Source organism: Eubalaena glacialis, chromosome 8, assembly GCF_028564815.1.
Source record: "Eubalaena glacialis isolate mEubGla1 chromosome 8, mEubGla1.1.hap2.+ XY, whole genome shotgun sequence".
NCBI classification, from domain to species: Eukaryota; Metazoa; Chordata; class Mammalia; order Artiodactyla; family Balaenidae; genus Eubalaena; species Eubalaena glacialis.
Window position 1 is genome coordinate 87,591,149 of NC_083723.1, and position 15,730 is coordinate 87,606,878.

The 15,730-nt window shown below is 38.7% G+C and overlaps 1 protein-coding gene across 3 annotated transcripts in view; it reads right to left on the reverse strand.

Moving 5' to 3' along the window:
* Positions 1 to 15,730, reverse strand: part of ELMO1 (engulfment and cell motility 1) — a 560,600-nt gene that overhangs the window by 369,470 nt on the left and 175,400 nt on the right. For all 3 annotated transcript variants that reach the window (XM_061198670.1, XM_061198671.1, XM_061198669.1), the window contains 2 exons: positions 10,466 to 10,501; positions 676 to 775 (listed from right to left, as the gene is read on the reverse strand). In XM_061198670.1, coding sequence (XP_061054653.1) covers positions 676 to 775; positions 10,466 to 10,501 — 136 coding nt within the window. The remainder of the gene's footprint in view (positions 1 to 675; positions 776 to 10,465; positions 10,502 to 15,730) is intronic.

Consider the following 15,730-nt stretch of genomic DNA (forward strand, 5'->3'; position numbering starts at 1 on the left):
GGAAACAGAATTGTAAATTTGCAGACACGTCTTTATTACTATTCAACTGCTGGGAATGGTAGGGGCCTCTTCTGCCCTCTCTCCCCAAACCAGGTCCACCTTTGCCTGTACCTTTGTTAGTTTCCTCCTAAGGAAAGTAGGAACCAATCGAATTAGTTGATCCCAGAGACATTTATCACACCAAGATTACAAGTAAGCAGGCTTACTCAGCCTAAGAGGCATGGATCCAAGCACACTTTCTTCTCTTACATTCCTGCTTCAGACCCAGTCATATAACAATCAGTATATTTTGCCTCTTTCCCTTTTCCTGAACACCTGGTTAAGGGGAGAAGGATCGGGAAGGACAGCAGGAACTCTACTTAGATCTTGAGAACAGCAGAGTCCAGAAGAGGGGCTCAGCAGACGCTTCTCTGATTTTAACATGTCACCTTGATTTTCCTTGACTATGGGTTCCCATGTATTATACAATCCCTTATGATCCCAGTGGGGAGAAAACGTCATTTTTCATACTGAATTTAGGTGCCCTGACCCTCACATACATAATACTATCAAAAACCACACTCACACTTTAACACAAAGAACTAAAAGAAACAACTCTAAAATATGCTCAAATCAGAGAAAAATATCTGTAAAAGAAGGAAGTGATTTGACCTTGGGAAGCACAATCTGAATTACCTTCTTAATGAATGCCACCGAAAACGTATCCCAGGACACTATTCCGTGGTCCATCAGCTCCACAAAGGCCGTCAGGGTGAAGGACAGCATGTCTCCAAAGCTGGAAAACACAAGATGGTATAAGGGTGATGGGCCCAAGAGCTAAATACAAGGGAACACAGAAGTGAGAAAGCTTTAGAAAGATGAATACAAACAGAACTGTAAGAGATCGTTGGGATAAGCAGCTGAGCCACAGGCAATGTCCTTGCAAACGTGAGTGAGTCAGTAGGCAGGAGGCAGGTGGCTTCACAGAGGGGAGCCAGGGCCTCCGTGGGACACACCTGGGCTCACACTCTCACTCAGGTGAGCTGTGTTGTACTGGGCAGGTCCCTAATCTCTCTGAGCCTCTGTCTTCTCCGCTGAAAAACTGGATAGTGAAATCTATTTCATCACAGGGCTGCTTGTAGAGCACTTAATAAAGTGTGTAACATACAAGCATTCAGTAAACGATAGCTTAAAAAAGCTTCCCAGCAAACAAAAATTAGGAAGAGGGCAATATGCTTCTTTTATTATCTCTGGGTATCCAACAGGGAAGATTATAAATAATTCTATTGACAGTATTAGCACTTTGCAAAGGATTCTTGTGGTCTATATTTGTGTGTGTGTGTGTGTGTGTGTGTGTGTGTGTTTGGGTGAGTGCATTTACACACAAACACATAGATACAAATATATATGTAAGAAAGCATATTCATTTCTATATTACACTGGCCAGCATTTTATCTTTAGTTAATAGGCTTTATATAATATCTTTCTAGAATATTATAGATAATAACTGTTTGCCGGCCATAGACTTGCTAATTCAAAAGGCTGTAGGAAGGGTCTCATGAGTGGGTTAGAAGTCTAAGCAGAGATCAGGCAAGCTCAAGTAAAAGAACGGCCTTCTAAAAAAGCTCCACCCGTGACCCTTATCAGACAATACCCTGATTTCTAGTGCTTTCAAAACAACACTGAGAATCTTTTATAGAAACTCACCTCTATTGTAAATTATCACCATAATAAATAGTAACTCAAAACTCTCAAGGTAAGTACTTTCTCTTCAAGTACATTGAATTACGCCCATCAGGATCTCCACACTATATACAACCACACTGATTCATATGCTTGATTTTTTAAAAATAAAGTTAGTTGTTCAGATTTTTAATCTGTAGACTCATATATCACAATTGCTATACTACAAAGTCTCATAAAGTGTTTAGATTGAATCTTCCCATCCATTTTCAATTAATAGAACGGGAAACAAGCTCATATTTCTTTTAAAACAGCTTCACAATTTCCCTTCTTCCTAGTGTTCTCAGCCCAGCCTCAATAACAGACCTGGAAAATTCTGCATCATCTCCGAAGCTGTGATGCTGAAAAGAGACCTACCAAAGAGGAAGCGGCTCTCAGGAAAGGACCGTGATCCCAAGTTGCCGGAGATCAGAGGGAATGAGGTGCGCCTGATAGAAATGGTTAAGCGGGTGGTTTCTGGAGTCAGACAGCAGAGGCTACCCTCCAGCTCTCAGTGGACAAGGACACATTGTGTGCCTCGATTTCCTCATTTTATAAAAATGAGGATGACAGTGATGCTGGTGGTGGTGGTGATACCTAACTCAGAGGATTGCTGGGGAAATGAAAGGAGCTACCATACTTAGAGCCCTCTAAGCAGCGTATAGCACATGGAAGGCAGTATGCGAATGTTACTTATTATCATTATGCAAAGTGGTATTTTAAAAAGGTACATAAAGCTCATGATTTTCAAATGTCTGTCTTTATTGTGTCAAGAATTCTCTGTCCTTGGAGGGAGAAAAAAAAAAAAATTGCAAGAAAAGCCAAACGTTTCAAGCCAGAGAGAAAAGCAGCACATATTTTTTTAAAGGCTTTTCTGAGTCACAGGCGGGCAATCCCAATCATACAGGCTGGCATCAGAGAATCATGCCCCAAAAAAGAAATTCCAAACCAGAAAACTCAAGCTTATTTTAAGAAAACAAAAAAAAGTAGAAAGACAGGTGGAAAATGGATTAAAAATACTAGCAAGAAAGGTTATATAAAAATTCCAGAATGGCTCTTTCTACAGACAATGAGTCCTAAGAAAACCCAAACATTAGCTTGCAAAAAAAAAAAAAAAAAAAAAAAAAGAAGGAAATTGCCTCAGGAAAATAAGAGAGGCAGGAAATAAAAGCAATTAGTAAGATTTATTAACAGATTATGTAGGCATTAGTATTACTGTGAAAATATTATTACATAATAATGTATAGAATTATTAGTAAACAATATTAGCTAATTTATTATTTTATTATATTATTAGTGATAAACCATATTAGCAATTTATTTACTTAAAAAAAGGAAAAACAACCAAGTGATAATGAATGGCTGCCATTTGTTTACACCTGGCATGCTAAAAGACCTCAACTGCTATAAGATGCCCATCTACAAGACATTGCAGGATGGCATTTGTGACCTCCACACAGTGCAAAAATACTGCCTCAGTACTGTCACTAAAAGAACAAGCAATGGAACAGGCAGTGAAAAAGGAGTAACATGCTGCTGAAATCAAACTCTTCTTTATATTCCCTGTAGCTGGGACTAGAGATGATATTAGTCTTCATTCACTGCTTTAAAAGCAAAAGATAAATTGTATTTATGCTGTCTAATTATCTGAAGGCAAAATGACTCTGTTCCTTGCTCAATGGACTTATAATCCTAATGGCCTTAGTAACATCTGGGGATTGTCCCTCTTCCTTAAGTGTTCCAGAGCTCTGCCTACAGGCTCCTCAGACAGGCTGCAAGGACCTGGGAAAAAGATGCAGAAAAAGGGAAAGAGTATTGTTTGGTTTCCAAATCTCCAAGCTGCTTTCGGGACCAGGATTTAACTCTCCAAGGTTGTTAAGGAGTTGGAGCACCGTTTCTGAGACTGCAGCTAGGGCTTTCTGTGCTTTGTAATCACCCATTAGCGTGAACGATTGACAAATGAGAGAAGCTTCTTCACATCACACCAAGGTGCCCAGGAGAAGGATCGCTCTCTTGGTCCATCTAATGTTTTATATAAATGTTATATAATTTATATTTATATAAATATTATCTAATAACATTTAATATATTTAAATATATAACTATATACTCTATGGATATAATGTTATTAGACATATATATTAAATATAATCATATATGTATATGTATCTTATATAATATATAGATATAAATATGTTATTAGATATACTATGTTTATATGTTATATATTATATATTATAAAGTATATAATATGCATATATACTATATTATACATATAGTATATATATGACATATATAATTCATTATAACTGGTTGCTGGATGGCATACTAGGTTTACATGAGGGAGAATTTTTTCAAAATTCAACTTCATATCCTTAGTTGCAAGAAAAGGAGAGCCATGCTAAAATTTTATTACCTTCCAAATCAACGGACTCAATCATCTCATTTCAAATGAGGCAGCTATAAAAGCTCTTATTGAACCCTGACACAGATGCTTATTTCACTGCTAGAGCAGTGATTCAGGCTCCAAGAGGGAAGGCAGGAGCCAAGGTCCTGTCTCTGAAATCAGTGCTGGGTGCAGAAGATCAAGGCTAAAAGGATTACAAATATAAAGCAACCACATGGCACATGCGGGGAGCATTTTTATTTGCTTGGTTTATTTGTTTTTTATAAAGTGCCAAGCTAAAGATTTTGCAGTACTGACTGCCACAAATTAAGCCGACTGCAAACTTTACATGCTGGTTGAGAGCCATGTCACAGCCAACACACCATGTGTGCTGGAATGATTCAAATAAATGTTTCTCATCAATTCAGTAGAGACCCTCTTCTTTCCAACAAAATTCAGCCAATCTCAAAGCATTTAAATTTTATGCTGCTAATTTTATAAAAGAATAGTGCTTCCAAATGTCTCCATTGGGTGTCATGCCCAAAAGAGAAGCAGAGAAAAGATGAAAATAAAGACCAGGTTCCAAGTTATTAATAAATCATACTGAATATATCCCTAATTGCCAGAATTAATGAATATAGTTCTACCCTGCCCTTTGAGTTTTTCCTAGTATTTTATTTTGTTTCTGGTAAAACTTATATACACTGAAATGTATGGATTTCTGTTGCCCTTCAGACATTCCCTTACCCTTTAGAATCATAGCATTACTTACGTCAGCATATATTCTTTTGGCTCCTTTGTTGAAAATTTAACTGTGGATCAATTTTGGACTCTATTCTATTCCATGGATCTATCTATCCTCTTACACCAATATCATATTGTGTTAATAACTAACTTTACAGGAAGCCTTGAAGTCAGTTAATGAAATCTTCCAACTTTAGTGATCTTTATGAGTTTTTCAAGACTGTTTTGGCTCTTCTAGGTCCAGTGCATTTCCTTTAAGTTTTTAGGATTGGCTCGTAATTTCTTTTTAAAAGATTGTATTTCACTGAACCTAATTTGGAGAGAACTGCTATCTTAACTATATTGTGTCTTCCAATCCATGAAATGGTATATTCTCCACTTATTTAGGTCTTCTTTAATTTCTTTCAGCAATATTTTTTTTTCAGTGACAGATACTGATGTCTCTTGTTACATTTATTCCTAAGAATTTTATGATTTTTGACACTTTGTAAATGGAAATTATAAAATTTCATTTTCCAGTTGTTTGCTATTAAAGTATAAAAATATGTCCCTTTTATATACTCATGTTATATCCTGAAACTTTGCTAAATTCAGTTATGGGATCTAGCAGTTTCTTTGTAGATTCCTTAGGATTTTCTACATAGTCAATCATGTCCTCTATGAATAGAGTTGGTTTTACTTCTTCCTCTCTGATCATTATGTCTTTTATCTCTTTCTTGACTTATTGCTATGGCTAAAAACTACAGTACAATGTTGAATAGAAGTGCTACATATTTGCCTTATTCCCAATCTTTATTGGGAGGGGTGGGGATTCAGTCTTCCAACATTAAGTATAATGCTTTTTTTTTTTGGCGGATAGTCTTTATCAGGTTGAGGAAGTTCCCTCTATTCCTCGATTGCTGAGAATTTTTATGAATGACTGTTGGACGCTATGAAATGCTTTTTCTGTATCTATTATCTACTTTCTGTATCTATAAAGATGCTTTTTCTCTTTAAGTTTTTTCCTTTATTTTGCTAAATACTAAATCACAGCAACTGATTTTTCAGATGTTAAACTATTTTTGAGGTAAATCTTTACAGGCCACAAATCTTTTTTATACATTGCTTGATTATATTTGTTCATACGTTTCTGGGGAGTTTTGCACCTCTGTTCATTAAATCGTCTATAATTTTTATTTCCTGCATTGGCTTTGTCAGGTTTTGGTATCAGAGTGATACTGGCCTCATAGGCCTCATAAAATGATTGAGGACTTTTCCCCTCTACCTCTATTTTCTGAAACCATACGTGTAGATTTGGTATTTCTTCTGCATATGTATAATAAAATTCACCAGTGTAACCAATTTACATTGTGTAAAGGCTTTTGAAAATGAATTCAACTTCTTTAATAGATGTGGGTATTCAGATTTTCTATTTCCTCATAGGTCAGTTTTGTGTCAGTTTAGTCCTCAGTTAATGCTGAGATGGAGTAAGGAGAGCAAGAGGTTTATTGGAAGATAGGTGGTGCTTGTGAAAGATAAAGAGGCACAAAGCAAGACTGGGTAAGAATACACTTCAGACCGTGAGGTAGATCTGATGCCTGTGAAAGGAAAGAGGACGCAGATGTAGATCTGACAGTCCCAGCCAACCCAAGAGGAAGCTCAGTATAAATACGGACTGTTAGAGGGGTCCCACAATGGGTAGAAATGGCCAGGCCCTGGTATGTGCACCATGCTCACCAGGCTCACTGACTAGGGGCTGCCTGGAAAGAGCGTGTATGGTCTTAGTTTGAAAGCTGTCATGGATCTTGAATGTGCTATAGCGGGAAGCTATCAGCTAACTGTACTCCTCAGGGCTGATTAGCAAATTCTTTCTTGAAGGGAGATTAGAAATTAAAAAAGAAATTAGAAAAGAGTGTTAAAATCTCCAACCATGATTACAGATTTGTCTATATTTCTCTTTAGTTGTCAGATTTTGCTTCATGTACTTTGAAGCCTTATATTAGGTACAGACACATTTAACACTTTATGTCTTCCTAATGAGCCAACCATTTTTTATTGTGAATTATCTCTCTTAATCTTTGATAATATGTTGCCTTGAAGTCTTATTGTGCCTGATATTAATAAAACAACCGTTTTATTATTATTTCCATTTACATGGTGTATGTTTTTCCACGTTCAAACTACATGTTCTTTTTTTTTTTTTTTTTATAAATTTATTTATTTAGTTTTTGGCTGTGTTGGGTCTTCGTTTCTGTGCAAGGGCTTCTCCAGTTGCGGCGAGCGGGGGCCACTCTTCATCGCGGTGCGCGGGCCTCTCACTGTCGTGGCCTCTCCCGCTGCGGAGCACAGGCTCCAGACGCGCAGGCTCAGCAGTTGTGGCTCACGGGCCCAGCCGCTCCGCGGCATGTGGGATCCTCCCGGACCGGGACACGAACCCGTGTCCCCTGCACTGGCAGGCGGACTCTTAACCACTGCGCCACCAGGGAAGCCCCTACATGTTCTTTTGTATTTACAGTATATCTCTTGTAAACAGCATATAGCTGGGTCCTGCTTTTTCAAATTTGATCTGAAGCCTCTTAATTGAAGAACTTCCTTCATATTTCCTGTAGTGTGTATCTGCTAACAATGAACCATCTTAGTTTTCCTTTATTTGAAAGTGCTTTTATTTCACCTTCATTTTCAAGATAGTGTTATTAGAAAAGAATTCTGGGTTGACAAGTTTTTTTTTTTTTCTTTCAGCACTTTTAAGAGGTTGCCTTCTGGCCTCCACTATTTCTAATGAGAAGTCAGCTCTCATTCTTATTTTTATTTTCTTAATGTAATAAGTTGTTTTTCTCTGGCTGCCTTCAAGGTACCCTTTTTATCCTTCAATTTCAGAAGTTTGACTATGATGTTTCTAGGCATAGTTTTCTATTTATCCCACTTGGGTTCAACAAGCTTCTTAGATCTAAAAATTTATGTTTTTCAACAAATTTTAAAAATTTTCTGTCATTATTTCCTCAAATATTTTTCTGCCCCATTATCTGTTTCCTCTCTCTCTGGGACCCCAATTAAATGTATTTAAAATCAACTGTTACTATCTCACAGGTCAATTATTCACTATTCACTTTATCTAGTCTTCAGATTGGGTAATTTATACTGATATATCTTCAAGGTTACTGTCTCTTCTGCCATCTTCAACTCCTACAGTGAATTTTTCATTTTAAATATTATACTTTTCAGTTTCATAATTTCCAATTGGTTATTTCTTATTTCCATTTCTCTGCTGAGACTCCCCATCTGCGAATTTAATATGCTAATGCTTTTCTTTAGTCTTTTAATATATTTATAAACATTGCTTTAAAATTTTCATCTGCTATTTCCAACATCTGGGTCATCTCAAGGTAGGCTTCTACTACTTGCTTTATTTCTTTTCTTAAGTACAGGTCATCTTTTCCTATTCCTTATATACCTAGTAATTTTTTACTGTATTCTGAACATTGGGAATGAAACATTGCCAAGGCTCATAGTTCAGTTTTGTTCTTCTGAAGAATTGGTTTTTGCTTTAGTAGGAAGTTAACTTGGCTAGAATCAGACTCCAAACTCTTTAGTGAGTGGCAGTTTAAATCTCTTCCCAATTCTTTCAATTTCCAGTTGCTAATTTTACCAGGTCCCTTTGGGGTTCCCATACACACGTATATTCACTCTTCAGTGATCAGTGGTAGATTTGGCAGAGTTTATATATAGATATGGGGTCGTCTCATATCCTCTGAGCCTCCTTTCTTTCATGGATTCCCCTTAATAATCTAGCTGCTCTGCCAGCCCCAAACCATATCCTCTTAGTAACTTACTAAGACTGAGGGTTCTTGTCACCCCATGCTACCTGCATGAGCAGGAATCCTCAGGCAAAAAGCTGCAAACACACAAATCTCATCTAGGGCTTACTTGTTCTCTCAAAGATCGACTTACTTCTTCTTTCTGTCTGTTTTCAGTTGCTATACAGTTTCTTCAAACACTTGTTTTTAGATGTTTTTGTTTGCAATATTTTGTCTAGCGTTTATAATTACTATCTATGGTACTTAGTCTGATTAAGCTACTTTGCCATTACCAGGGCCCTGAGCATTGATTTTGTCTGTGATTGATAAATGGAGATCATGATTCACGCTTAGTCACACTTCCAACACCTCTATATACCAAAAGATTAAAACTGCTGGCAGATAAATTTTAAGAAATTATTTTGGCTTCAGAGCCCAAAATTCTTCTGCATTAGCAAATTGTATGAGGTTGTTAGAGAAAAAATCAGTTTGAATCCCAACACCACCTCATTTTAACTTCTTCATAAAGGAAACAATTCTAATTTTACTCATCTTGTATGGTGGATAAAAGTGTGAATTAGAAGTAACGAGTGTAAACATTGAGACAATGCCCAGGACAGAGTAAATTCTCATAAAAAATAGCTTCTACTGCTATTACCATTAAGTGCTTCTACTATATTAAAAATATATATCAAAGTTAGGTTTAAGAAGCTTTACCCTAAAAACTCAATATTTCTACTTTATTAGAATTTAATAACCGAAGAGTTCCTGCAATTAATACTTCTAGTGGGAGGGGTAGGGGAAGATGAATGATTTGAGACCACTATCATACACTGATCAGAATTTTCTCTGAAGGCTTAAAAAATAAGGTGCACATTTTCAGATACTGTTCAGTCTTCCTTCTCAAACTGAAACTGTATGCTTAACAACTTAGCAAAATGGGACTTTGTTCAACCTATTATAGAGAGTTTGTTAGATACTCTTTGGACTCACCTTGTTTAGTGGATAATAAAGGCACTGAGGAGGGAATACTCTAAGAAAGAAGTTTTGAGATTTCCAGACACAATTATCAGGCAATTCACAAATATATAGGTGGTTGAACACATTCTCAGACTGAAAGTAAATAATTTTCCTTCCATACTTCAGCCCTAAATATTTTTTTTAATGCAGATCTCTTTCTTACCAAGCCATTGAAGAAAATCAAAGACTTTTGACTTTGAACATCACATAGGCCACAAAAAAGAAAGTTTTTTTTTAAAGTAATACATAAAATTATGCCTAGCCTTGCTCCAGGAGAAGGGTAGCAATCCTGATGTGATCATTTTATGGTTACAAACATAAAATACTCTTTCTACCACAAAGCAAAGAGAAAAGGGAAATAAATTTTTAAAGAACCTGTTCATAAGAACATCAAAAAGGGGCTTCCCTGGTGGCACAGTGGTTGAGAATCTCCCTGCCAATGCAGGGGACACGGGTTCGAGCCCTGGTCTGGGAAGATCCCACATGCCGCGGGGCAACTAGGCCCGTGAGCCACAACTAATGAGCCTGCGCGTCTGGAGCCTGTGCTCCGCAACAAGAGAGGCCGCGATAGTGAGAGGCCCGCGCACCGCAATGAAGAGTGGCCCCCGCTTGCCACAACTAGAGAAAGCCCTCACACAGAAACGAAGACCCAACACAGCCAAAATAAATAAATTAATAAATTAATTTTTTAAAAAAAGAACATCAAAAAGAAAGCAAAAATAAATCACTTACTCAAAACATCTAGACACATAGTTACACAATCAGTCAGAGGACAGGGTTTAATTATGCAGAGAAGAAGGAAGTGTTATATCATCTGTATCAACCCATCAGAAATTCTTACCAAGGCTTCATGATCTTCTGCAATTTCTGGTATCGTCTGCAAAATTCAAAAACAGTCATGTAAGGAGCATGTGTGAAAGCAATGAGTTTTACACAAATTACAGATCATGAAGAAAGCCCAGGATGAGATATAGGGCAGATTTAACAGTCATTAAGAGAACTTAATTCATTTCAAAACATTTCTCCAAGCAATAAATTGGTGTTTTTTAATGATACGAAACAATCAAAAGACGGGGATTAAACCACTGTAACCAACCTATTGCATTTACTTATGAGTAAAGGCAACAAGAACACTCCATTTGGCTCAGAATGGGTATATATTCAACAGGGGGAAATCCCTAGAAATAAGAGGGGCATATTTTCAATGAAAAAGTAGAGCCAAAAAACACTAGTCCAGTTGTTCTTAAGTACGTGCTCAACAATGGAGAAATAGTTGATTATCTTTCTTTGGTAAAATGCCCACTAATTCTACTTTCTCTTTTCTTAAGAGAGAAAAAAAATGCTTCTTCTGAAGGAAGACACCATGAGACATTGCAATCATTCCTGGACCACAGATGGAACCCTGGGACAGTAGTCTGCAAAAAAAGTGCACAATCAACAAAACATGTCTGTAAAAAAGGACAATTATGCTTCTTTAAAAACTAAAGATTAGGTCAAGAAGATTAGGAAACAAGTGTTTCTAACCTTATCAAACCACTTCCCATTCCTCAAGTCTGCCAAATTTCTCTGGCATTAAGTGTGTTCTTCCCTCTGCTGGGGGAATACCCTTCCCCTCCTTGTCAGACTAGCTAAGTCCTACCCCAAATTCATCTGATTCTAGGCTCCTCTGTGAAGTCTCCCTGACTTCTGATTTCCCTTCCTTGACCAGACTGAGGGTGGCGCCCATGTCCACAGTGCTGAGAATACATCAGCTGCATGACTTAGGACATCTCACTGTCCTTCCAGCTACCTGAAGGCAAAGGCTCGCTCTGTAACTCAACTACTATAATATCAGGCACATGCAGGGTAGGTACTCAATTCAGAAGAAGTTTCACATTTTCAACCACATAAAATGTAACCACTTCAGAAACCTAACTGACCATGAGAAGATCAGATCTAGTGTTTGATAAAACTCGGGAGTTAAAAATGTATATAAAGTGATCTTCCTCTTCCTGCTCCCTTCCCCCTCCTTAACCTGCCTTTCTTAAAAAAAAAAAAAAAAAAATATATATATATATATATATATATACATATATATATATATATGTATATATATATATATAAAATGCACTACCTAAAAGTTGAGAATTATATTTTATTCGGTGGACTTTCTGAGGACTCAATCCCAGAGGCAGCCTCTCAGATAGCGCTGAGGGACGGCTCCGAAGAGGAAAGGGAGGAGCCGGGACACATAGGAGTTTTGCAATAAACCAGGGAGTCAGAACATGAAAAGATTATGGTTAAATAAAGAAAAACCAGACATCTTAAGTTAATGGATTTAGTGCTTTTCCATATATGAGAAGATGCAACAGTCTGGGCTCATTGAAATCATTCCTTTGACATGCACCTTAGCGATTTAGGACCAGTATCCTGCTTTTCTCCATCCTGAACCCCCTCAGGGTGGGGGGGGCAGCTGTAGTGGCTGACGGGCTTGATGGCCACAATGTCCTTTGTTTACTGATATGGCAGGAGGACATTTTTCATCCACATATATATTAGCTTCCTTTCCTTCTCCTTCAAATAGCCATTGGGCAGAGTGGAAGAAGTTGGTGGCCATGGGGAAGGAGGCCTGAACAGAGTTTGGGCCCTTTTGAAAGAGCCAAACACTACCCTCCACTAAAAGGAACTGGGGCTCCTTGGAGAAATGATTCGGTCCAGGGCTGGAAAGATCTAGATAAGCCTGGAACATTTCGCTGAGCCAAAAAGTACAGAAATGCTCAAAGAATAATGGGAGACAAGGCAGGACACAGAATACAGCTTGATGAAGTTTCCTAAGCCATATCTGGGACAAATTGGACATCAAAATAAATAATAATAGTGATAGATTATAGCCCAATGAATGAAACAGGGAACAAATGGCCTACATTGCTTTAAAGAGTGGTGTGCTAGTATTGTTGAAGAGCCAAATCTCTGGGAGAAAATATACAAACCTGATTTGTACCACTTTCCATTTCCCATGGTGTAACTACTCCAAAATTATTTCTTAATTATTTACAAAGGGGGGAAACTGCATTACAGGGAGATACCTGGAAGGTACTATCTTAACAAGTGGTCAAAGTGAACATCAGTAATAAGACAAAGAGACATCATGTGCCATTAATAGGATGCAATGAAATAAACACAAGCATCTGTGATATTCTAGCCAAAGACATACATTTTCTAAAAGAAGAAAACACTGGAGAAACCTGTAGAAAAAGGACTTCGAGTTTCAATAGGAAACTATGCACTGTCTATGGCTTACTCTTCTGGGTTATCAGATTCCAGCCCTGTTGTCTTTAAGTTGTAGGTAACTGATGCATATGTACATTTTGTCCTGCCTAGTGGTGATTTAATTAACTTCCTCCCTGCAGGTGAAAAACCAGTTTTGTCTCCATTTGCAATTCATTTCGACATTGCTCTGTTTCATATAAATTTGTGCCCTTTTGACTCTTCCTCTGAACCAGTGAAAACATCTGCCTGGTTCCCTCATATCAGATGAGTAAAATACATTCTTTGAACACATATTCAATTTTATATCTCTATGAAAGCCATGCTTTTATCTTTCCCTGATAATTACCTTTTAATTAATTACCTTTTAATAAACCCCAATTGGGGAATATTCTAAAAATGGCTCACCTATAATCTCAAAAAATGTCAAAGCCATGAGAGAAAAGGAAAGACTAAGGAATAGCTCCAGATTGCAAGAGATTATGGTAGGGAACCGTTGACTGAAACCACCCACCTTGGCCAGGCCCGATGATAACCACTTGGATGAGTTGTCTGGCAACAAGAGGTCCTGATAAGAAACAAGGTGCTGCCACCAAAAACTAACCGGGAGAATTCGGGAGGGGCCGAAAGGAGGGAGGAGATGCCAGTCCATATGTCCTATCAACCTCCCAGAATCTTTCTCACTGGAATCCATCTTGGCTGAGAGATGCGCGTGCCACCAGGAAGGACCCTGAGTCAGACCAAATATGGGCACAAGCAAGATGACTGGCCAGAGACCACTTGGAAACTAACCCCATTACCATAAAACTTGAGATTGTGAGCCACGTGGAGGAACAGCTCTCCCAGGTTCCCTTACCCTGCTGCTCTCTGCCCGGACTCCCCTTTCCAATAAAGTCTTTTGCTTTGTCAGTACATGTGTCTCCTAGGACAATTCATTTCTGAGTGTTAGACAAGAGCCCACTCTCGGGCCCTGGAAGGAGTCCCCCTTCCTGCAACAATTAGGAGAAGACAGGACAACTGGGTGCAAGGGGCTCTCTGGAGTTAGGTCTTTGTAAAGGACACAAACAGGACAACTGGCGAACCTTGATCTTGCAACTTTTCCATTAAGTCTGGAACTGTTAAATTAATTGAACAAGGAGGCCTTTAGACCGAAGGGGCTCTAATGCTCTGGAGGCCTGTAAAAGCAATCTAAAACCCTAAACCTGCAAATGCCTCCAGGTTGGGAAATGGAAACCTAAGGACAAGCAATCACAAACAGCCAACTAGACTTTTAACTACAGCCAATGCAACAACTCCCTTGCTCTGCTTCCGCTTCTTCTCTACAAGAATCTCCCCTCTCCCCCACCAGCCCCTGGGAAGAGGGTTCCTAACCACTTCCAGTTTGGCACTGACCAATTCTAACTGATTTTTGCTCAAATACACTCTAAAAATTTTTAATATGCCTCAGTTAATCTTTTAACAGAACTGCTACAAAATCAATGCTTGTGGGGTGTGTGTGTGTAATATATAAAGCAGTCACTGCAATTTTCCAAAATAACTTTCTCGCCTAGGGCCTGAGCATCCTTAGGTTTATATATGTGTTCTACCCCCTGTAGCAGACCCTAGCCTTAGAAAGTTCTCCCTGACCAGAGTGCAGAAAGAAATTCATTGCCTAAACAGTGTTCTTACTTCACTTCCTCACTTTGGCTTCAGAGTAAACGTAAGCAGAAGACGAACTTTTTGTTGTGATGTCTGTTTTCCTAACTGAGTTTCTCTCTCTCTCTCTCTCTCTCTCAATATACACCCACTTTAAAAGAAACATATCTGGAGAACAAATGATTCTCGAAAGACTGATGTTTCACAGTGCTCAGAAGCCCCTCACCTCAGCCCAAGCTATGGCATCTTTTTCCTAGCAGAAGATAATCTCTTCTTTAAACAGGCTGTGTGACCCCTTCTCATTTCCATTACCGTAGTGATAGACAAAGACACAGAAACAAAGCAAAAAGGGATGGCGAGGCGGAGTGCCAGCATAAGGGATTTTCTGCCACACAATCCCCGACAAAGCCCTAGACGGTTGGCCCCTTTGGCGTTTGTGATGCAAATTTCTGGCAGGGCCCCAGAAGGGCTGCTGCAGTTGGAACTCCCTGAGCTCTGCTAAGTGCAGCTCCAGGAAAGCAGACAGAGGGAGCTGAGAAGACACAGCAGGCTTCTCAGCTGGGGCCCACAGACCACACAGAGCAGGTTCTTTCCAACTCTGGGGAGCTACTTGCTCCTCCCCATGGCCTCTGTCCGAGGCGAAGTCCAAGACACACATGGTGTGACCTGTGCTTGGCGGCTGGCAAAGAGTCGCTGATCAATGTGGCCTGGCCTGGACCTTCCAGAACAACCAAGGCTTATAAGAGACACTGAATTCTCAGAAGCGGCAGCATGAGTTAGAGCCAACAATCCATGTCCGTGGAGGCTAACAAAGTTACTTTCAAAAAAGAAATTCATCTTTTGTATGAAGACAAAATTTCAAAACATGTCACACAGTCGCAAACTGTCATATGCATGTTTGTATTTTCTACGCACACACATACACCCACGTGCCTAACCCAGTGTCAGGAATATTCAGCACTTAAATAATACATACTTTGCTAAGTGAATAAAACCTACAAATCCATTCTCAAGTGTGGGTGCCTGGCAGCATCAAAGCCAAGACATCATTTCAGGGTGCTTAATGCAGGTCAAGACTCAATTTTCACATCTCCTGAGAAACAGTCGCAGCTCTGATTCCAGCCAGGAGGAAACGATCTGAATAATCGAAGTTGAATATGAAACTGTTCGTGTGTTAACAATGACAATTTTTATAAACACAAACACACATAGCTATACATACACC